The sequence below is a fragment of the Lucilia sericata genome, unplaced genomic scaffold (assembly GCF_015586225.1).
Source record: "Lucilia sericata isolate MDLA Ls3-8-SP2 unplaced genomic scaffold, ASM1558622v1 Contig000017F_arrow, whole genome shotgun sequence".
In the NCBI taxonomy this organism is placed as follows: Eukaryota; Metazoa; Arthropoda; class Insecta; order Diptera; family Calliphoridae; genus Lucilia; species Lucilia sericata.
This window is the reverse complement of record NW_023994056.1, coordinates 1,215,273-1,239,105: the sequence shown is the minus strand read 5'-3', so window position 1 is coordinate 1,239,105 and position 23,833 is coordinate 1,215,273. Positions and strand designations below refer to the sequence as shown.

At 29.7% G+C, this 23,833-nt stretch overlaps 2 protein-coding genes across 6 annotated transcripts in view; one reads left to right on the top strand and one right to left on the bottom strand.

The window, feature by feature from the left end:
• Positions 1–65: 65 nt before the first annotated feature.
• LOC119606671 (phosducin-like protein) lies at positions 66–1,669 on the top strand. 2 transcript variants are annotated; one of them, XM_037960226.1, is made up of 2 exons: positions 66–1,087; positions 1,152–1,669. In XM_037960226.1, exon 1 carries the CDS (start codon positions 178–180, stop codon positions 1,015–1,017), a length of 840 nt encoding a protein of 279 aa, XP_037816154.1. In that variant the 5' UTR covers positions 66–177; the 3' UTR covers positions 1,018–1,087; positions 1,152–1,669. The 2 variants fall into 2 exon arrangements, with proteins under 2 accessions (XP_037816154.1, XP_037816155.1); XM_037960227.1 differs by having other exon boundaries at positions 66–1,091.
• A 5,394-nt stretch (positions 1,670–7,063) lies between these two features.
• LOC119606111 (rho GTPase-activating protein 20) overlaps positions 7,064–23,833 on the bottom strand; it is a 33,645-nt gene continuing 16,875 nt past the window's right edge. Inside the window, exons 2-7 of one of the 4 annotated variants that reach the window (XM_037959499.1) lie at positions 22,189–22,390; positions 21,903–22,086; positions 19,634–19,696; positions 17,681–18,804; positions 11,232–11,769; positions 7,064–8,638 (exon numbers count right to left, since the gene is read on the bottom strand). In XM_037959499.1, coding sequence (XP_037815427.1) covers positions 8,277–8,638; positions 11,232–11,769; positions 17,681–18,804; positions 19,634–19,696; positions 21,903–22,086; positions 22,189–22,390 — 2,473 coding nt within the window. In that variant the 3' untranslated portion in view covers positions 7,064–8,276. Of the gene's footprint in view, positions 8,639–11,231; positions 11,770–17,680; positions 18,805–19,633; positions 19,697–21,902; positions 22,087–22,188; positions 22,391–23,833 lie in introns of those variants that run through there. The other 3 variants (XM_037959505.1, XM_037959514.1, XM_037959522.1) reach the window with 3 other exon arrangements.

Sequence of the window (23,833 nt, the reverse complement as noted above, 5' to 3'; positions counted from 1 at the left end):
TGTACTGTTGTTTACATTTTCTTTTGACATTTTAACAACTCTGTTTTTTATTAGTGTTTACATTTTCTTGCATTTTTTGACTGATTAGAGAAAAAAAAATCTTCATTCTGTGGTTAATTGTGCTAAAAACAACTTGTTAATTAAATTAGTTACAAATTTTATTGAAAAACTTCGACTATGGCTACTTTGGAAGATAAATTAATGGGAGAAAAGCTGGAATACTACTGCAGTAGTGATGAGGGTGAACCAGAAGACTGTGAAGATGGCGAGGAGGGCTCCAGCAAAGGAGCAGCTTGCAAACAGGGACCACAAGGTTTTGTAGATCCAGATGTTTGTCCACCAGCTCCTGCTGGTGGCTATCGCAGTCAGGGTTCCACTAATACCGGTCCCAAGGGTGTGGTAGAAGACTGGCAAAAATTTAAAAAGCTGCAAGCCGAACTACGTGAAGAAAGTGAAAAGCAGCGCATAGAAATGGCCAAAAAACTAACCATGACCACGGCCACTGCCCAAGAGGAAGAGGAGCGTAAGAAACAAGAAGAACTAGATGCAGAATTGGCTGAATTAATGTCTGAAGACTTTTTGCAACAATTTCAAAAACAAAGAATGGCCGAAATGTTGCGTCAATGTGGCCACAGCCAACAATTTGGCAAAGTACTTAATCTCACCTCTCATGAGGAGTTTCTCAATTGCGTGGAAAAGGAAAATAAACATACTACCGTTATAATACACATCTATGATCGTAATGTTACCGCCTGCGGCACTTTAAATAAATGTCTGGACACCTTGGCTAGTGAATATCCAACAGTAAAATTTGCCAAAATCTGCAGTTCGGTGGCAGGCATGAGTAGAGATTTCCGCACTAAGGGTTTGCCTGCTTTATTGGTTTATAAAGCTCAGGCAGTTATAGGCAATTTTGTTCGAGTAACCGATGATTTATCGGATGATTTCTTTGCCTCTGATGTGGAAAGTTTTCTTATAGAAAATGGCATATTGGTAGATAAGAATCTGTATAATTAAGGACCAATTTACAAAACAAGCTAATAATAAAGGACTATACTACTTAAACCACAAAACCAGAAATAATACTGTAGGTAAAATATTAACCCATAGGAAAAATAACATTTATTTATTCAAAAATTTCTCTTTTATAGATTGTGTTCACTGCTCACATAACAAGCAAACAAAACGGTTACACAGATTCAACAATTCACTCCCTCTTTCCCTCTAACATGATTCATATTTTCCTAATTTAACTCAGCTAACTCAAAACTCTATTTAAATGTTATAAATTATACATATAGTATTAACATATTTAGCTTTTTAAGAATTTTAGGGAATATTTGCTACAACATTATTTACATTTTGCATACTGATGTTTTAAAGTGTGCTCCGCTGGGCCGTAGTGTTAAAAAAGCGAGAAGAGTTATGGACCCACAATGAAATACTATATATTGCAAATTAGTTAGGATGTGCGTCTTTTATTGTAGTATTTACTAATTTTAATTTATATTTTGTTTAAGAAAATTTAAAAGTATATTTTTTAAACGCCTAACATACTAAAATACTATAATATTTTATGTAAACACTAATCAATGCATTATTTTTATAATGTAATAAATATTTATTTTAATAAACTAATTCTTCAAATCCCTTAAGACCCCAAACTAAATAATAGTTTTTTTTTTACATAAGTTAGATATAGTTTAGTTTTTTTATGACCAAACTTCTGAGAATTTCCACTAAACAAAATAATAATATACAAAATTTTAAACTTACCTAAAACTCCATATGATATGGGAATACTCCTTTGATTGCGCTGCTTCTTCATTATGGCATTATTCTTCTGTAAACTTTTGCTATCTATACAGAGGTGTTGAAACTATAATAACATCGTTTGTCCGTACAAACAATTTGCTGCCTTACGAGCCTCGAAATACAACAAGAAATTACTTTGCAACACCACTTCTACCAAAAACGTTCTTCCGGCTAACATATCGTCAATTAAGATCACATTCCTTTTTCTTTTTTCAACGTTATAGTAATTGTTTAATTAGTTTGTAAAAATCCCGCACGATTGCATTTCGCAAATAACCGAAGAAACATCGTTTGTCCGTACAAACAATATGCGGCCTTACGAAGCCTCAAAATCTTACAGAAAATTACTCGTCTACTAAAAATATTCTTCCGGCTAAACAAACATATGGCCAACTAACACCACAGTGTTCTTTTTTGAACATTATGGTAATTGTCCAACTATTTTGTAGAAGTCCCGCACGATTGCAAATGAACGACGAACATCGTTTGTCCATACAAACAATTTGCGGCCTTACGGAGCTTCAAAATCCCCTCATTGGTAGTCCCCCAATTCATTACCCCAAATGTTTACATGGATGTTAAAGTTCTTCCAGAACAACATCATTTAAAGGGATCACAAAGAGATTGAAAAATATTCCAAAAGTTTCACTTTGAAAACATTATTAGAGTGTATGAAAACCCGCAACTCTAAAGGCGGACTATTCCTATTTTAGCGGTAATTTCTTTATGATTAAAATAAGTAAGGAGAGTTACATATATTCGGCAAATCATTTGTCGTAAAAAAGCAAATTTCGGAAATGGTCATATACATATATATATGTATGGACTTTGATCATTAGATTAATAAGAACGTCACCGTGATTTTCGGATTAGAGACTTAAATGTGGAATTGGGTCAATTATGGACAAAGTTCTCTATAATTTAAAGTATTTTTTTTAATTCTACCATAAATCTATCATAATGATAACTTTTGGAATGATGTATTAGCTATAAACTGATTTTCTGTAAGAGGGTTATATTGGCGGACCGATCCTCAAAATTTTATTTTTCATAAATGTAGGTTTCGGTTCCTAAGTGTAATGAAAGTGAATTTCAACACTTGAAATTTTAATGTTTGACTGGAATTAAACTTGTTTTAAACTTTAATTCCAGCAAGAATGCTTATTTGGTATAGTGTGACAACTATAAGGGATCGACATAAAGCCCACAATGGTTAGTACCAATATTTTGCCCAAACAACATCTACATACCTAGCCAGGTTATATCCTCTAGGTCCGTGAAGACATTCTCTACAAAGCTATAAATTTGTATAAAAGACGGCTTAACAATTGTTTCTTGTAAATATTCGGCCACCATAGTGTTTGGAGACAACAAGAGCTTCACTGAAAGGCACACCAGACAGACATCGCGCTCTATTATAATAATAATGGTATAATAATAAGTATGTATCCCAAGGATAACCCCACCAGGGATACGGCAATCAGCGTCCGTCCATTGCCTCTAGGTGATAATATACCATGTCACCACTAGCCGACCGACCACCACACCCTAGGGGGTGACAATTTATTTCAACATTGGCATGTGCTCCTAGGAGGACATATACAATTGGCACTCTCCAAGAGAGTGGGACTTCTTCCACGACATAAGAGACAAATAATTAATTATTTAACATGTAATGTACTTACATTTTTTAATATTCTTCTAGATCTCACAAACAACAGGCCAAATCTATCAATATTTTTAGTAAAATACTAAAAATACTTTTATACTCTTCAATAAACAATTAATGTTATTTCCAAATTATATATATTTTATAATTTTTTTAAAAGAATTCAAAATAACTTCCAAATTTAACACGTTCTGCGTTTGTTACAAACTCAAAATGTATGTAAAATGCACAAGATGATAAAAGAAGAATTTGCTAAAAATTGGCGCGAAAACATGCAACTGCGCGCAAAAAATTGCAGAATTTTTCCTTCAAACAGATTTTGTTTGATGTCCCATTTAAATACATTGGTTTGACGACTTAGGAAACTTTGGTTTGTCAAACAGCAATGTATTTTTCGTAGCAAAGTGCTACAAACACTTTGTGTTTGAAGTAAAAGCAGCGAAATAAACTTTTCTTCTCTCAATGAGAGAGCGATCACAATTCTCTCCGAAAACAACTCCGAAACCCTGGGTTGCTGTTCTCTCTATTTAATACACAATCTATCAACTGTTAATGTAAAGTAGTATTGCCAAGGTATTATCAAGGCGATTTCAAATAAGGTGGTGTTATTCAATCAGTTGATTATTTTTTCTTCACTTGACTCGCCTTGGGTGCATTCAGTGGTGGCAGATCTGCAACAATTAAAAGTATTGTATTGAAAAAAATAAACTTTTCTTCTCAATCGGTATGACATACCAGCAATGTAAAAAGGTGTAGCTCCGTTGACGTCAACGAAGCTGGTTTGAAGTCAAAGCAGCTACTCGAATTAGGCGCGTAAAACACGAAAATATCTGAGGCGAAGCATATACATCGAACGTTGAGCAAAGTTCTACACCGGCCAAATTTCAAAGAGCGGCTTATTATTAGATAAAAGAAAACTTGCTTAAATGAAAACAAATTAATTTTATATTGTAAAATTCCATAAATTTAGCGTAAGTGTTCTGTAAATTGTACAAAATATGGCGAAATTTTCAAGCCGTATTAAGCTGAAAAATTTTCGGCGGCGGCGGCTTTGACATTTTGTTCGGCGGCTAGGCTTAGTCGGCTTAAGCCGAATCGGCGCATGTCTCTGCTGGCAAATTCCCACTATTTGCTGCTTTTTCTTTGGCATTTCACGCAATTTTTTGTTTTGTTTGTTAAAAAAAAGTGTTGCAAATTGTCATGTAAATGAAAGTTTTAATCGTTTTAAATTCTTATTTTATAAATTTTGAAAATCTTACTTTAAAATAAATTTTTAAAATAAATTCTATTAAAATAAACAATTTTATTATGCTTCAAGTGAAATTTAGCTAAAAGATAAAAAAACTGACAGAAAATTTTAATAAAATTGATTAAACAAAAAAGTATCAATAAAATATTATTGAAAGTTTACAACATTGATTAAGTTTCGCCAAACTTTTTAGCAAAAACAAAATTACGGTAATGCAGTTTCTTCTGTTTATTAGTTTTTCTGTTCCTTTTTATTTGAGAGTTAAAACTAAAGAAAACATTAATAAAAGTTTTATTATAAATCAATACAGTAAAATTTGTTTTTACAAAACAATTTTACTTTAATGTTGTTTTTTCCACTTCCTGTTGTTTTGTTTTCTTTATTTACAACAGTGTTGCAACTTGTTCTATTAATAAATCTCTTTAGCGTTTTTTATTTTTAATAAATAAATTATAAAAATCTTTCGTTAAACTCAACATTTATTAAAAAAATTATTAATTTTATTACAAATTTATGAGATTTATGTCAAATTAACAAAAATTTAAAAGAAAACTTCAATAAAATTGTTAATTATACAAATGTAAACAAAGTAAATGACATTTACAGTTTGCATCACTGATTTTGTTTTGTTTAACTTTTCTTGTCATAGACGGTCATAGACTACTCATTATCTGTGTAGACGGTGATCCTTCCATTAAATGTCTGCTATGGGCTCCCAAGCTTGATTTAGTGACCTTCTTATAAATATAGCCAACATTTGGCATATGCAAATAACATTCCAATGTATCCTGCACATATGTTTTTCTACATGTCCGTTAGAAATTCCATGATTGCCTTTGTCAGTAGGATGACATAAGGCAAAAGCCTTTAGCTAAGATTTTGTACCTATCAGATGGAAATTCCATAATTGTTTGGTAAATAGGATGATATGAAAAAGGCGCCTTTAGACACCATGGTTGTTATTAATGTAACAGTTCAACAGTGGCCGATAAAAAGGATTCTGGGAAAAACTTACGCTTAAAACATCGTTCGTTCGTTTGACAAGTTATGCCCGAATATGACACTGGTAGCTCCGGAGAGAACATCCAATTATCATGGGAACTAGTTACTTTGGTTACTAGATATTGGGGTCCCACTAAACATTTTTGCTGCTTTAACATTTGTAAATTGTTATAAACATTTTTCTAACTTTTCTTATCCATTAATCGCTCTAGTATTATTTATTGGTGCATTTGTGATCTTTACAACCCTCTAGGAATAGTACAACTGTGATATAGAGTTGAAAGTATAACAGAACTTCCTCTCAACTTCATAAATTTAGAGATTATCTGCAGATTTTTTCGAAGAAGCTCATTTTATGCCTGAAGTGTTGATTTGTGCTGAAACAAGATTCAGTTTTAGAAACTATAACCTGTAGAGTTAACTATTTAAAAAACCCAGTAAACAATTCCAACAGCAATAATTTTCATAAATTTATTTCATTTTTGTTTTTGTTTTTTTTTTTTCATTACTAACATTTATATTTTGTTCATTTTTTATGTTTAAAGAGTTGGTTTTCTTTTCCTGTCATATAGTTTTTAATAATTTAATTATATGTTTACTAAAATTAATTTGCTGTTTTACATTTTTATATAATATTATAATAAAATATAAATATTATAGATATTATACGATGTTTTAAACTTTCTTTTTTCTATAAATTTAATGATGAATGTTTAGAAAAATATGTTTACAAAAAAACTAAAATAAACTATGTTTATATAAAAAACTAGCATATTTATTAATAATTAATATTAATTAAAACAAAATAATATAATACAATATAAACAACCCTTTTTTTATATAAATTAAAGTTTTTTTTTTCCTTTAAACGGGGGGTTTTTAAGAGAATAAGGAATATAGGTAGCATAAAAAATTTAATTAAAAACTAAATTAGGTAGTATTTTTTTCTGTTTTACTAATTTTTTAATATTTTTTTCATTTATAAACTAATTTTGTTTTATAAATATTTGGTGTTAAATTTTGTGTTTTTTTCTCTTTTGTTTTTAAATTTACTTAAGTTATAAATATGTTTGAAGGTAAAATTTTGGAACCATTTATATTTTTTTTTATAAGACATATAAAAAATTAAAAAAATTAAATTTGGTTTTAAGGAATAACAACATTTATAAAATTGTTTTTCTTTTTTTAATTTCTTTAAATTTATTTTAGACATAGACAACATTTAATATCGTTTTCTTTTTATTACTTTTAAATTTAACTTGTTTTCTTTTTTGTTTTTGTTTTTTTTTTTCAAGAGTAATAATATGTTTTAATAATATTACGTTTAAACGAGGTTGTTTTTGTTTTTTTTTTAATAAATTTTATGTGTATAAAAAATAAATAATTGAAATAAATGCTATTTTACTTGGAATAGTTGTTCCTTTAAGAATTTGTTTTCTTGTTTGGTTTATAATTTTTTTGGAATTTTTATTTATAATTTAACGATTGTTTTGTTTACAGATATTTTAGCTTAGAGAAATCTAAAGTTGGAAAAAATGAAAAAAATAACAAAATTATAAGTTAAAAAAAGAAAATGTTTAATATTTTTTTACATAAAACATTAACTAAACATTTATAATTGTTATTTAAAAAAGTAAATATTTTAAAATTTATAAAACAAATAGATCTCAATGAAAAACTATTATTTAGAATGAGTTATTAACTAAATTATTTGAGTAGGTACAAAAAATTAAAAGAGGTTATGGACCTTGCAATCCTTATACGAAACTCTACAGTGTTTTGTTACTTTCATACATATTTTTCAAGAAACTTTAAAAAAAGAACTGGTCTTTCGGTTCCCAAAACATATCCTTGCAGTATTTTAGTACTTGGCTTTGTATAACAATAAATTAATCAAATTTGTAACATTATCAGAAAAGTAGTCAAGTGTGTCTTTTACTGCAATCTGTTTTTGAAACGATTACACTGTTTAAAGTAAAAAATACATGGTCCTTCTTCCTTCTATTCTAAAAACAAAATGCGTTAAACAAGAATTGAACCTCCTTCCATTTTCATTTTTATATTAAAATGCTTTCGTTCTCATACCAAGATCTATTTGTTTTTAAATTAAAGAAATTTATAAGATTTTTAATAACAATTTTAGCCAAAGTTAATGATAATGATATGAACCGAAATAACGTGATCTTGTTTCCTTAAAATAACGTAAAAATATAAATGTTTTGATGATTTCTTTTCAGAATTAGCTGCCTGTTTAGCTGTGAGTTTCTTTTGTCACAAATTTATGGGTTATTTTTAAAAATGTTTGGCAATTTATGTAATATTTTTAAACAAATAAACAAACGGAATAATAAAACAAAATAAATGTTAGATTAAACATTATTAATTAAGTATTTAATTTTTTTTTTAAATAAAACTTAAAAATCAGACTTTTATATATATTTTTCTTCTTCAAACTAAATTAGTTTTTTTTTTTATAAAAAAAAAGTATTTAAAAAAATATTAAATTCTATTTATATACAAATAATACTAATTTAAGGAAATTTATAGTCTAGGAGGCTTAAAAGTTATAGACGATTCCATGGCACAACATTCATTGCTGGTCGATGCAAGACCTTCGGAATTAGAGTTGCTTAAGAAACTGCCACCTCCTCCTAGTCCTCCAATTGCAGCACTAGCATTTGTTGTTGAGCTGTGTGCAGTAGCTCCTGTGGATTTGGGTCTTGAGCTGTTGTTAGTAGAGCCGCCATTGTTGGTACCCTTTTGTTTTTCCTTGTGACGCCTTAAGGAAGAACGTAAAGGATATTGTCGTGGTATATTGGCACCTAAGAGTATGCGTCGTGTTGAGGGTCTTCTAGCTGGATATTGTACAGACTCGGCACTATTACTTAAACGGATGTTGCCAACTTTTTTTTTGGTTTGGTTTGGGTTTAGGTGCAGGCAGGCATTTTTTGTTTGTTTTTATTTACAAGTTGTTTTGTTTTTGTTTATTTGTTTGCAATTTTGGAATTCGGTAATAGAGTTACAACACAAATGAACCAAAATTTTCATTTAGAAGTTTAAAAAGAGAGTTAAAAGTAACAAGTAAAGCCATAAAGAAAGAAAAAAACAAAGAGAAATAAATAAAAAAACACATTTAGGTTTATGTTTTCTTGATTTTTCTGTTAAAATTATTTCATAAAAATATTGTACGTTTAAAAAGTTAAAAGGTTCTTGGATTTTAAACAGTTTTTAAGTGTAGAAAATGTCCTCTGATTCATGATGACAGTCTGGGAAATTGTTTGTTTATTTAGATGAGTTGGGATGCTGTTGTTTGTTTTAAGGGGGAGACGGGTTAATGCTTTTAACAACAAAACTAAAAAACACAACAATTTACTGGGTAAAACAAAACAAAATGAGTAAAACAACATTTAACATTAACAAAATTATTAATAAAACAAATTACACACAAAAACACAAAATTTCACAAATTTAAATTGTTTTTACAACATTTTTTTTATTACATAAATATGATAAATATATAAATAGTTGTATAAATTATAAAGTAATAATAAAAATAAATTAAAATTATATATTTTAAATAAAATATTTTTAAAATAATAATAATTTTAGTTTTATGATAAAAAAAAATATATATAAATAATTTGTATAAGAAATGTGGCAAGTTTAAAGTAATAGTTTTAAATTTAAATAAGGATCCATTAGAAAAGGAAATTTGTTAAATGAAATTAATTAATAATATAAATCTGGCAAGAAATAAAAGCAAAATGGTCCTTCCATTTCGTTAAACAAACCCAGCAGTGTTTGGTTGATTACTTTTTAATCCTATTGCATATTGTAATCAGAGAACTAGTAGCTAATTTCCATTTAATTTTATAGAAAAAGCTAAGTACTAAAGATATGGTCCTCCCATTCCATAAACAAAACTTTTTTTGACAGCATTACTGTAAAAAAAGTGTTCCTTCAGTTCCATGAAATGATTCCATTCTATAATGTTTTGATTCTACATCTTGTAAGTCAACTGAATGTTATTATTTATAAACTAAATAGTTTATACTTTGCCATTTAACTTTAGTGGAAGTAAACGGTCATTCCGTTACCTAAACAAATTGCCACTTGCCAAGGTTTGTTTAACATTTTTAATAAAAAAAAAACAATAATAATAAAATTGTAAATAAAATAATTCTTAAATTATAAAAATACATAAAAAGCACTTGAACAGACACGTTACACAACAATTAACATAAAAATACAATATAATATAAAAAGTTTTTTGTTTAATACAAAACAATAAAACATAAAACTTATATTACAAGCACCTAAAACGGTGTTTTTTTCTGCTATTATTCTTTTTTTTTTTTTTAATAAACAAATTTTGTTTGTTAATAATAATTACAAATAATAATTATAATTTTTTACAATACAAAACAACGGAAACATAACACAAAATTTAAAATAGAAAATCTAAAACATTAAATATAATACTAACAAAATTGCTATTGCCACCACCACTGCTACTACTACCAGCAACACCACTGCCACCACCACCACCTGCACCAGCAGCAGTACTACTTGTTAAAGTTGACTGGCTTTCATAATTACTAGTGGAATTAGACGGGGTATTGCTAAAGCGATTGTGAGAACCCAGGTGGGCAGATGACATGGGTGCTTGTAAACTAGCATTGAAAGATTGATAAAGGGAGGAAGAATTGGAGGGTAAACGTTGACGTCTTAAAGCCTGTTGTTGGCGTAAACGACGACGTTGTAACATGGGTGTAGAATGGCGATAATGAGTGGAAACTACATAATCTATATCTTCTACATCGGGAGTAATATCTCCATCTAATAAATCTTTAGAGGAAAGATTAAGGTTGGAATTTGTGCTTTTAGCGGTGGTAGTGGTAATAGTATTAACATTATGGGGTGTTAAAGTGGAGTTAAGTTGTTGAGGAGTGTTATGGATTAAATGCTTTTCATCCAAGCGTTCACGTTGTGGTGTAGGTAGACGAGAACTTTGATAGGATAATTTAGAGGAACCAGGCTCTTCTAACAGTTCTTGATCGAAATCATGATCCTCTTCCTCGTCATAATCAATATTATGAGGATTTAATAAAGATTCGGTAGAATAATATTGTGAAATATTAAGACTACGCAAGGATTTTTTATTTTTCAATTGTATGTTGGAATTATTGTTGTTGTTGTTGGCATGCAAATGATAAAGTGACACGTTTGATGATGATGAGTTGTTGTTGTTGTTGGTGGCTGTAGATGATAATGGCAATGGTGTTGTGTTAAGTGTTTGTAAAGTCAAATCATTGGTTGTAGTAGAAGTTGTAGAAGTTTTCATTAAATGTTGACGATTACTTATAGTGTAACCATCTTTATTGTTATTGTTGTTTTCTGGTTTGTTGTTATTATTGTTATTATAATTAAAATGATTATCAGTTGTTGTAGTAGTAGTAGTAATTAATATATCTTTATCATCAAAATCATATCTACCATAGTTTGTATCCAAAAATAATCCTTGTCCCTCCTGGGCCTGGCGTGTATTAAATTGTGGTTGCAGCTGTTGATGATGCTGTTGTTGCTGTTGGATTGCTGTTAGTTGCTGTTGCATGGAATGTAAATTCATTTGTTGATTTATACTATTGCTACCGCTAGTAAAGGAGGCGAAACTTTCATCGGTATCCATGTGTTCGGGTGACAAATGAAAACTTTGTCGTTGCAAAGGTAATTGCTGATATTGTTGCTGCTGTTGTTGTCGCTGTTTGTAGTAGAGGTATAAGGAAGTATTAACAGCTTCGTTAATATGATGCTGTTGCTGCTGTTGTTGGTTTTGCTGTTGTTGTATATCCAACATACGTCTCATGTCTCGAGTACTACCACCGCCTAAATAATTTCCTGCTGTTTGTAGATTAACAGCTGAAAGACAACAATTACTGCAGGTATTGGGCGGTACACACAATAGATCACCTTCTTTGGGACCTAAAAACCATTCGGAACGTGTACGCATGCGTGCCGTTTGACGTTCATGGACCTGAGCGCATCATTATCATTAGTTGAAATTCAGTGTAGAGAAATGTTTAATTAGTTAAAGGTTTGTTTGTTTGTTTGGTTTTGTCAAGCGCCCATCAGGAGTGTGTTTTTTATTTTGATTTTGTTTTGCAATAAATCCATTATCATTTAGCATGTTGTTGTGGTTTTTGTTTGGTTGTTGTTGTTTTATATTTTAAGAGAAATATTTTGTTTATTTTTTAATATTATTTTATAAACGGGGAGTTTTTTCAATGCCAAAAACAAAAAATAAAAAAAGAAACATAAATAACTTAGTAAAAAGGATTGCTTTACATTAATTTTTGTTGGTTAAAAATATATTTGATTAGAGGGGGTAGGAAAATGTGTGTGAAAGGAAACAGGAAACAATTAAACTAAACATTAAGCATTTAAGAGAGATTTACAAAGAATAGTTAGAAGTCTAAAGAGAAAGAGAGAGTAGAGGGAAACACAAGTTGTTTTCAAAGCGTTGACTATATAGAACAAAAACTACTTTAGTATAACAAAATAACTATAGTAAAGGGTGCAAACAAGACTAGACTAGACTATAGACTAGACTATAGACAAGACTATAGACAAGACTATAGACTAGATTATAGACTAGACTATAGACTAGAATATAGACTAGACTATAGACTAGAATATAGACTAGACTATAGACTAGACAATAGACTAGACTATAGACTAGACTATAGACTAGACTATAGACTAGACTATAGACAAGACTATAGACTAGACTATAGACTAGACTATAGACTAGACTATAGACTAGACTATAGACTAGACTATAGACTAGACTATAGACTAGACTATAGACTAGACTATAGACTAGACTATAGACTAGACTATAGACTAGACTATAGACTAGACTATAGACTAGACTATAGACTAGACTATAGACTAGACTATAGACTAGACTATAGACTAGACTATAGACTAGACTATAGACTAGACTATAGACTAGACTATAGACTAGACTATAGACTAGACTATAGACTAGACTATAGACTAGACTATAGACTAGACTATAGACTAGACTATAGACTAGACTATAGACTAGACTAGACTATAGACTAGACTAGACTATAGACTAGACTAGACTATAGACTAGACTATAGACTAGACTATAGACTAGACTATAGACTAGACTATAGACTAGACTATAGACTAGACTATAGACTAGACTATAGACTAGCCTATAGACTAGACTATAGACTAGACTATAGACTAGACTGTAGACTAGACTATAGACTAGACTATAGACTAGACTATAGACTAGACTATAGACTAGACTATAGACTAGACTATAGACTAGACTATAGACTAGACTATAGACTAGACTATAGACTAGACTATAGACTAGACTATAGACTAGACTATAGACTAGACTATAGATTGACTATAGACTAGACTATGGACTAGACTAGACTATAGACTATAGACTAGACTATAGACTAGACTAGACTAGACTAGACTAGACTATAGATTAGGACTAGACTATAGACTATAGACTATAGACTAGACTAGACTATAGACTAGACTATAGACTAGACTATAGACTAGACTATAGATTAGACTATAGACTAGACTATAGACTAGACTATAGACTAGACTATAGACTAGACTATAGACTAGACTATAGACTAGACTATAGACTAGACTATAGACTAGACTATAGACTAGACTATAGACTTGACTATAGACTAGACTATAGACTAGACTATAGACTAGACTATAGACTAGACTATAGACTAGACTATAGACTAGACTATAGACTAGACTATAGACTAGACTATAGACTAGACTATAGACTAGACTATAGACTAGACTATAGACTAGACTATAGACTAGACTATAGACTAGACTATAGACTAGACTATAGACTAGACTATAGACTAGACTAGACTATAGACTAGACTATAGACTAGACTATAGACTAGACTATAGACTAGACTATAGACTAGACTATAGACTAGACTATAGACTAGACTATAGACTAGACTATACACCAAACTATAGTTCAGACTTTATTAACAAGACTGGATCTTGACTATAGAATAGAGTTTAATCCAAACTATTGACAAGACTGAATCTAGACAGAAGTATTATAGTTATGTCAACAATAACAAGTCATTGCCAATTACAACACAAAACTGTTTCTTCTCAATTATAAGAAACTAAATATTAAAACAGTTTCCAAGTAGTTTTTGCTTAATAATAGACAAACGCTTTTCAAAGAAAACATATGTATTTCTTCTTAATAAGTTATTTTTATTATTATATTTAATGTGTATACAGAAAAAAATATTAAATTATATAAAAAAAAATTAAAAACAAAGCTGCAGCGGGATGACACATTCAAAAGCAAACCACAAAAATGATTAAGTGTCTGTTTATTATTATGAAAAGTGGTGGTGTAGTGAAATTTAGAAATAGAAAAGTAAAAAAAAAAAACAAAGAAACTAAAAATTATTAAAAAATATACAAACTCTACAAAAAAACTACAAAATAAAAAATAAATATGTATGAAATTTAAAAATGTTTACTAAACTAAACTAGACAGACATAAATAGTTACAAAATTTTGGAAATAAACAAAAAAAGAAACAACAAACATATGGTGGGGATTAAAAAAAAAACTTTTTAACAGCATTAACAACAAACACATCAGGCCATCTCAATACAAAACAAACCGGCAAAAGGAATTGTTAACAAAACAGCAAGACAGTTTTTGATAAATTTTCATATTTTCAAAAAAGACACTCCAATATATTTATATTTAAAGGCAATTAACTGATTAATAGGTTAAAAATTATAAAAAAATGCTTGAAAAAAATAAAAAATAATAAAAGTGCTGGAAATTAAAACAAATTAAAAATAAAAAAGTTTCAACAAATTTAAAAAACAAACTTAAAAAAACCAATTAAAACAGGTTGTTGGGTTGAATTTAAATTAAAAAAAGGAAAATTTTTATTTAATTTTTAAAATAAAAAAATCATATTACAAAAAAAAATTAAATAAAATGTCAATTTTAAAGCTAAAGTTAGTAAAATTAAGGTAGATCTTTAAGATCTTTAGGAATTTATATAAAAAAATATGTATTTATTTTATGTACAAGTTTTTAGTATTAAAATTTTTTTTTTTTTATTAAAAAAAAATTAAATTTTGTTTTCGTTACTAATTATCATTTACTTTAAATAGGCAAATAATATTAGTGATTAAAATAATACAAGTAAATAAATAAATTCAAATTCTATTAAGTTCTGGCGTTTGTTTTAGTTTAAATACTATTTAATAGTATAGTTTATATATTAAACAAATTTGATTAATAATAAAACCAGAACCTAGAATTGTTTTATATTCAGTTTTGTTTTGTTTATATTTAAAAAAAAGGAAACAAACTAACAACAACTTAAAAAATATAACAAAATTTTTAAAATTATATTTTTTATTATTATTAAAATTTAAAGTATACAACAACAAAAAATTAAGCAAAAAAAAAAAAAAATAGAGACAATTTTCAAAATGACATTAAAACTGTAACATTGAATTTGCCATAAAAGAATTGCTGTACAACAAGAAAAAAATTGGGGAAAAATTAAAATAATTAAACAAAAAATATATATAAAGTGCTTTAACAAAACAATAAAAAATATACAGTTTAAAGATGATTATAAGGCATAAAACTAGAAATTAATTCCAGCTAAAAAAAAAGTGATAATAACTGATAAAATGAATGATTTCAAAAAAAAAAAAAAAAAAATACATATGAATATAATTTTAAATTTAAACTTTACAGAAAACTTAAAGAGAAGAGAAGTTAAAGAAGAGTTTAAAATTTTGAATTGGGTTGTTAGGATTCTTAAGGGAAATGTATCAGAAGACCCCAAACTAAGGCACCTCGTGAATATGTTACTTTTTATTAGAGATTTGCAATGGGTACAAATCATGTATCAGAAGACCACAAAATAGGGCAAATGTATCAGAAGACCCTAAAAGTAGGTCACCTCGTGAACATGTTACTTTTTGCTAGAAAATCGGTTCAAAAAAGACTAAATTGGAAAGTTTTTAAAGTTTATATGTGCGATATTCGAAGACCCCCAAAAAAGGGCATCTTGCCCTTTACTGATTTAAACTAGTAAACATGAAAACGTGAAAACTATTCGTTTTCACGGACGAATAGCTTTTTATGAAGGTCTTCCGATTATGCTCGACATAGGAGACGAATCAGGAGATCTCTAAGTAGAATACCTAGTGTTTTCATTCTGATTTGAAGTGGTAGATTTGAAATCGTTTCAAAGACATGAAGTTTGAATTGTTTTCTATTTTTATTAATCCGAAACGTCGCAATTTAGAAATTTCTCGTCCCATCAGCTGCGGATTAATGAAATCAGAGGAATCGACCTATAATTTTATTCATTTTTTTTAGAATCTTTTCCATAAAAATAAACTTTTTTTGAGATGGGATCAAAAACACAAACTTGCCATCATTTTAAAAGTTAATATGACTCAGAGGTCTTAATTTGGGACCTACTGACCCCACCAGCTATAGATTCATGATATCCACTCCTACATCTATATTTTTATACAGATTTTTTAAGACTTTAAACTGATAGAGTCAATTAATAATAATTTTTTCTAAAACTTTATCAAAAACACAAAATTGGTATGATTTTCAATGACCTTCTCGATTTAGATCCTTTTAACCCCCCACCAGCTGTGGATTTATGTAACAGTCTTCTCCAGCTGTATATTTATATAATTTTTAAAAGGTCTGAACGTTTAGGCTTCATAAATAGTAAAAATTTGTAAAAAATAAACAAAAAAATCAATCTTCATATAAACGAAACTTCCCAATTTCTGACCTAATGACCCCTACAGCTGTGGATTTATGAAAACAACTTCTTAAATGTTGTTTTTATAAAATCTATAAAATCTTCATACAAGAGAAATTTTATCAAAATTGAATCATTCCTTTAGAAACTATAGGATTTTTCTTAAACATAAGCTGAATATATATACCGAGATCTTTAGGGGGAATTGAAACAAATTCAAGGCGAATTCGTTAATTCAAATATAAGGAACTTGTCTTAAATTTACTCAAATCATCCTTATATTGGAAATATTTAAAAAAAAAAGTTAATAAATTTTAAGCATTTTCATAGACAAGGGCGTATTAAAGCAAATGTTGTGCAAATTCATAAATATTTGCAACCGAATTTACCTCAATTCACCCTTATACAGATTTGTCTTGGGTTCTCTTCTTTCATCTGGAATTAATTTCCGTGTTATGCCCAAATGATTAAATAATATATGTGTGTGTAAATGTTGTTTGTATGTTTGTGTATCGATTGTTATGATTATTGGAGTGTTTAGGGGTTTTTTTATCCTTCCATATAGTAAAGGCTTTAATAGGGGGGAAAATATTCGTTTTATTAGGTTGGTGTCTGTTTAGGTAGTATAAAAATATTTGTACGTTTTGTTTTTGTTCTTTTTTTCGTTTTAATGTTAAGTGTGTACAGGTTAGATTTTTAATTTTATTTGTTTAAGAAATTATATAAAAAATAAAAAATATTATAAAAAAAATCAAATCAAACTATACTTTTTTAAATTAATAAGGTGAGAGCTTTTTTTCAGAGATTATTACATGCTTAAAACTGCAACTAGTTAAAGTTTAGAGTATAATAGAAAAAAACATGCTCACAAACTGGGCGGGCATAGCTAAAATACTAAGCTTGTTTTTCAACTAAAGCTCTCACATTTGTTTGGTTTTTTTTTTAAAGAGTTAAAGAATTTTTAGAAAAAAACAATAAATAAATTCTATAATAACTAACAACTAACTAGGAAAAGAAATAATAATAAAAAAAAAAACAAATGAAAAAAAGGAATTTATACCGAAATCCTTGAAGCAAGCAAGTATTCATCCCTCACCTGTGGCAAGTAGGATAGACTTTTAGTACTTTCAGCATAACGATTAACAGCTCTTAATTCTTCCATAGTCATGCCACTGCCATTGGCACCACCAGCACCACCACCAGAAGCCGTAGATGAGGAACATGAAGACGAATGTCGTATGCCTCTTTTACAGCGACTACATACCCGACTCTTGGATTGTTGTACAGTGGCAGCATCCACGGCTAAAGCTTTTAATGTTAAGCTAGATGCTGTGTTTGTTGTTGTTGTTGTGTTAATTTTAGGTTTTGCTATATATTCGTAATCGTTCGTTATAAAATCACAATTTTTTGTTTCGAAACTCTTATTAAGGGATACTGTTGTATTTGTTGTTGTTGTTGCCGCTGCTGTTGTTGTGGACGTTCTAAAACGTCTTTGTTGCTGCTGTTGAACTCTTATCTGTGCCGTATTGTTTATGGCGGATTTCTTTTTGTTTTGTTTATAACGTCTTTTCACCACATTGGTCATTTCATCGTCCACATCTTCCTGGCTATCGGTAAATGTGTTGTCTGGCGTTTGTTCAGCTGAACGAGTTTTTGATTTACTGGTTGCTGCCGCAGATGAGTAGGATTGGCAAGTACGAAAATTTGCTTTGTATGAAAGATTTTCTATATTTTCATTAGCACCACCACTGCCACCATTGGAAATATCTAATTCATTGGCAAACTCTTCATCATCATCGTCGGCGTTTGCTAATGGCTGTTGGGTGAAGTGATGATGTTGTTGTTGCTGCTGTTGTCTAAAGTGTTGATTGAAATGATTGTTATCGTTGTCTTCTTCATCGTCATCGCCTTCATGGTCGTCATCATCGTCATCGTTGTGATAGTCATCTTCATCGATATCATCATCATCGTCTTCGTTATGCACGCCACTGCCCGGTTTGCGTGCCGGCAAAGGTGATGAAGTCATAGCAAATAGACCAGGACCCTCTAAAGAAACAGAGAGTCGAGCACATGATTCCATAAATGAATGTTCGGGTGTTACACCCAATGATACAACACTATTATCCAAAGCAGAGCTCGAACTTGTTAGCAAGGCAGGAGTAGAGCGTGATTCTTCTTGAGCAACTGTTGGTTGGTTGTTTTGTTTTGTTTGTTTTTATTGTTTTTGGTTAGATAAACATGCGGTGCCGTTTAATTGTTTTTGTATATTTCAATTTAAATAAATTTACAACAGCATTACAACAAAGATTTTTTTAGGGGTTTTATCAATAGTTTTTTTTTTTTTGTTTTAGAAGAAAAGAAGAGAGAGAGAAATATTTTTTATGCAAATTAAGTTTAAAACAAAATTTCTGGGCTAAGTTTTATATAAAAAAGTATAAAAATAGTAAGAATTAACAAAATATTAACTATTAATTATATAAAAAAGAGAGAGAAAAAATCGATAAAGAAACTTTAACATAATAAATTTCGTTTAACATACCCCCCTTTAACATTCCAATTGCTTTAAATCAAAACCCCAATTTCAACTATTTTCGTTTCAGATTTTTAATGTATATGAAATGTTATAATTTAATGATTAATAATAATAGTTAAAGTTAGTTAAACAGACAAACAGTTTGTTATTAAAGATGATGTGAGAGAAAATTACAGAAAAAATGTTTAGTTTAGTTTAATAGAAAAAAAAAAATAACACAATGAGAAAGCTTGAAGCCAGCTAGAGATGAAATTTTTTAATTAGTCACAATTTCATATCATTTAAATTTATACCAATTATCATCTTGTGAGTGAGTTGGTTTTAATAATTTTAATTCTTATATAAATAAACCACAATATCCACAAGTTGGAAAATAAAGAGATAATTTCATTGTGATACAAAAAAAAAAAACGAAGTGAGAAAACACAAATGTATGAAAGAAAAAAAATGAAACCATAATAATAAGAAAAAAATACTCACGTAGACCCCAACGTTCGCATTGACATTGCAACCATGTTTTTTCCGCTTCCAATGAATGTTGTACTATATTAAAAATTAAAAAGAAAATAATAATGAAATTGATTAAGGATTTTTTTATTAGGGCTGAAGACTGCAAGAAAATATTGCGCATTTTATCTCACTATTCGTAAATGAAAATGTGAAATTAATGGGAGGCATAAAATTGAAGATTTTTTTGTAGCTGGGGGCTGGTAAGAATTAAAAGGCAGAATAATTAATTTCACTACTCTTCACTATTTCTTTAGGTTTTAAGAAAAAAATAGTTTTCTATTGCTAATTAAGATAAGTTTTAGTACGATTTAGTTTAGTTCTAGTTAAGTTCTAGTTCAGTTCTAGTTCACTACTAGTTCAGTTCTAGTTCAATTCTAGTTCAGTTCTAGTTCAGTTTAGTTCAGTTCTAGTTCAGTTCTAGTTCAGTTCTAGTTCAGTTCTAGTTCAGTTCTAGTTCAGTTCTAGTTCAGTTCTAGTTCAGTTCTAGTTCAGTTCTAGTTCAGTTCTAGTCAGTTCTAGTTCAGTTCTAGTTCAGTTCTAGTTCAGTTCTAGTTCAGTTCTAGTTCAGTTCTAGTTACAGTTCTAGTTCAGTTCTAGTTCAGTTCTAGTTCAGTTTCTAGTTCAGTCTAGTTCAGTTCTAGTTCAGTTCTAGTTCAGTTCTAGTTCAGTTCTAGTTCAGTTCTATTTCAGTTCTAGTTCAGTTCTAGTACAGTTCTAGTTCTGTTCTAGTTCAGTTCTAGTTCAGTTCTAGTTCAGTTCTAGTTCAGTTCTAGTTCAGTTCTAGTTCAGTTCTAGTTCAGTTCTAGTTCAGTTCTAGTTCAGTTCTAGTTCAGTTCTAGTTCAGTTCTAGTTCAGTTCTAGTTCAGTTCTAGTTCAGTTCTAGTTCAGTTCTAGTTCAGTTCTAGTTCAGTTCTAGTTCAGTTCTAGTTCAGTTCTAGTTCAGTTCTAGTTCAGTTCTAGTTCAGTTCTAGTTCAGTTCTAGTTCAGTTCTAGTTCAGTTCTAGTTCAGTTCTAGTTCAGTTCTAGTTCAGTTCTAGTTCTAGTTCAGTTCTAGTTCAGTTCTAGTTCAGTTCTAGTTCAGTTCTAGTTCAGTTCTAGTTCAGTTCTAGTTTCTAGTTCAGTTCTAGTTCAGTTCTAGTTCAGTTCTAGTTCAGTTCTAGTTCAGTTCTAGTTCAGTTCTAGTTCAGTTCTAGTTCAGTTCTAGTTCAGTTCTAGTTCAGTTCTAGTTCAGTTCTAGTTCAGTTCTAGTTCAGTTCTAGTTCAGTTCTAGTTCAGTTCTAGTTCAGTTCTAGTTCAGTTCTAGTTCAGTTCTAGTTCAGTTCTAGTTCAGTTCTAGTTCAGTTCTAGTTCAGTTCTAGTTCAGTTCTAGTTCAGTTCTAGTTCAGTTCTAGTTCAGTTCTAGTTCAGTTCAGTTCTAGTTCAGTTCTAGTTCAGTTCTAGTTCAGTTCTAGTTCAGTTCTAGTTCAGTTCTAGTTTCAGTTTCTAGTTCAGTTCTAGTTCAGTTCTAGTTCAGTTCTAGTTCAGTTCTAGTTCAGTTTCTAGTTCAGTTCTAGTTCAGTTCTGTTCTAGTTCAGTTCTAGTTCAGTTCTAGTTCAGTTCTAGTTCAGTTCTAGTTCAGTTCTAGTTCAGTTCTAGTTCAGTTCTAGTTCAGTTCTAGTTCAGTTCTAGTTCAGTTCTAGTTCAGTTCTAGTTCAGTTCTAGTTCAGTTCTACTTCAGTTCTAGTTCAGTTCTAGTTCAGTTCTAGTTCAGTTCTAGTTCAGTTCTAGTTCAGTTCTAGTTCAGTTCTAGTTCAGTTCTAGTTCAGTTCTAGTTCAGTTCTAGTTCAGTTCTAGTTCAGTTCTAGTTCAGTTCTAGTTCAGTTCTAGTTCAGTTCTAGTTCAGTTCTAGTTCAGTTCTAGTTCAGTTCTAGTTCAGTTCTAGTTCAGTTCTAGTTCAGTTCTAGTTCAGTTCTAGTTCAGTTCTAGTTCAGTTCTAGTTCAGTTCTAGTTCAGTTCTAGTTCAGTTCTAGTTCAGTTCTAGTTCAGTTCTAGTTCAGCTCTAGTTCAGTTCTAGTTCATTTCTAGTTCATTTCTAGTTCAAATCTAGTTCAGATCTAGTTCAGATCTAGTTCAGATCTAGTTCAGATCTAGTTCAGATCTAGTTCAGTTCTAGTTCAGTTCTATTTCAGGTTCAGTTCAGTTCTATTTCAGTTTCTGTTCATATTCAAAATCAGTGTTTTTGATAAAACAACAAACTTACATGCATATTTTTGTTGAGCCTGTTTTCCACGGGGCGGTGGTGGATATTGAAAACTGCATATCCATTCATCTTGTACTTTTAATATACGTCCGGTAACCCTTGCATAATATTCATAATTTTCACGACCAAACAAATCGTGTGTAGCAAATTTATCAATAATATGTTTCATAATTTTTGTAGCCACCTAAAAACAAAATAAGAAACATTAGATTAACAATACATTTAAACAAAAAGAAATTTGTTTTAAAAGAGAAACATATTTAAATTATTTTTTAAGGTTATTTACCTTAAACTTAAGCACATCTTCCATGCGTGCTGTTTTGCCATCACTAACACATGATTGAAAGAAGCTGGGTGCAACGGAAACACCCAAAGCTTCACTGGTCATGCCGGTACCAGCATGGGCTGCATTGCTAGCAATCACACGGAATGTACCAAATAATAAAACTAATAAATGTTGTGTATATTTCGGCAGTGATTGTAATAATCTGTAAAAGTAAAAATATAAAAAAACATACATAAATAATTTTGAAATTAAGTATTTCTTTTAACAATGAATAGTATTAAGATAAATCGCAAACATAATTTATATTAAAAATTCGTAATATTAAACAAGGCCTTTAGGGGTTGCGTGCTTTTTTAAAAACATCTTAGATTTCTTATCATTTTGTTGTTAGTTGAATGAATCATGTCTAAAAGATCTTTTTATTTGATTGGATTTTACATTAATTTAATAAGAAATTAATGAATCACTCAGTCTTTGTTATACCCTTTTAAATAAAATGTTTAGAAATAAAAATAAATAATAACACACTTGAAATGACTACTAATTTGGCTAAATAATTTAAAAATTACAAAGCAAACTTCAAAACAATAAGCAGTACGCAATAAACAAACAAAAACAAAAAATAATAACAATTAACACTTTCATTTAAAATATACTGAAAATAATAAAACAGTGTTTTATTGTCTGAAATAAAATAAATGTTTGTTTTCAAACAACAAGTGGCTGTCTGTCAGCTGCTCACATTCGCACTTCATGTAACAGTAACTTTTTTGTTAACAACTTTTTAAAATTAATAATAAAGAAAGAAAAGCCGCCATTAACATGTAAACAAACCTATTAAGATCGACCCCGTCGCACTCGCCATTTTGATGGAGTGTATGAAGTTCCAAAAATGTTTGTTGCCAACAACAACATGAAGATCTTACACAATTCAAGATGCATATTCATGTGGGCATTGAATTTGTTGGCTTTATAAGCACAAGTTCCCAAACAGTGTTAGATTATGTTAAAAATTCATATAAAAACTAATTTCTATAAAAATTTATGTATTAAAAAAATATATATACTAAATTTTCTTTTTATGAACAAGAACTAGAATTGTACTAGAACCGAATTAGAACTGAACTAGAACTGAACTAGAACTGAACTAGAACTGAACTAGAACTGAACTAGAACTGAACTAGAACTGAACTGAACTAGAACTGAACTAGAACTGAACTAGAACTGAACTAGAACTGAATTAGAACTGAACTAGAACTGAACTAGAACTGAACTAGAACTGAACTAGAACTGAACTAGAACTGAACTAGAACTGAACTAGAACTGAACTAGAACTGAACTAGAACTGAACTAGAACTGAACTAGAACTGAACTAGAACTGAACTAGAACTGAACTAGAACTGAACTAGAACTGAACTAGAACTGAACTAGAACTGAACTAGAACTGAACTAGAACTGAACTAGAACTGAACTAAAACTGAACTAAAACTGAACTAGAACTGAACTAGAACTGCACTAGAACTGAACTAGAACTGAACTAGAACTGAACTAGAACGAACTAGAATTGTACTAGAACTGAACTAGAACTGAACTAGAACTGAACTAGAACTAGAACTGAACTAGAACTAGAACTGAACTAGAACTG

What these genes read in the sequence shown, in the direction of transcription:
- LOC119606671 (XM_037960226.1), top strand. Translation starts at nt 178, where the DNA reads ATGGCTACTTTGGAAGATAAATTAATGGGAGAAAAGCTGGAATACTAC.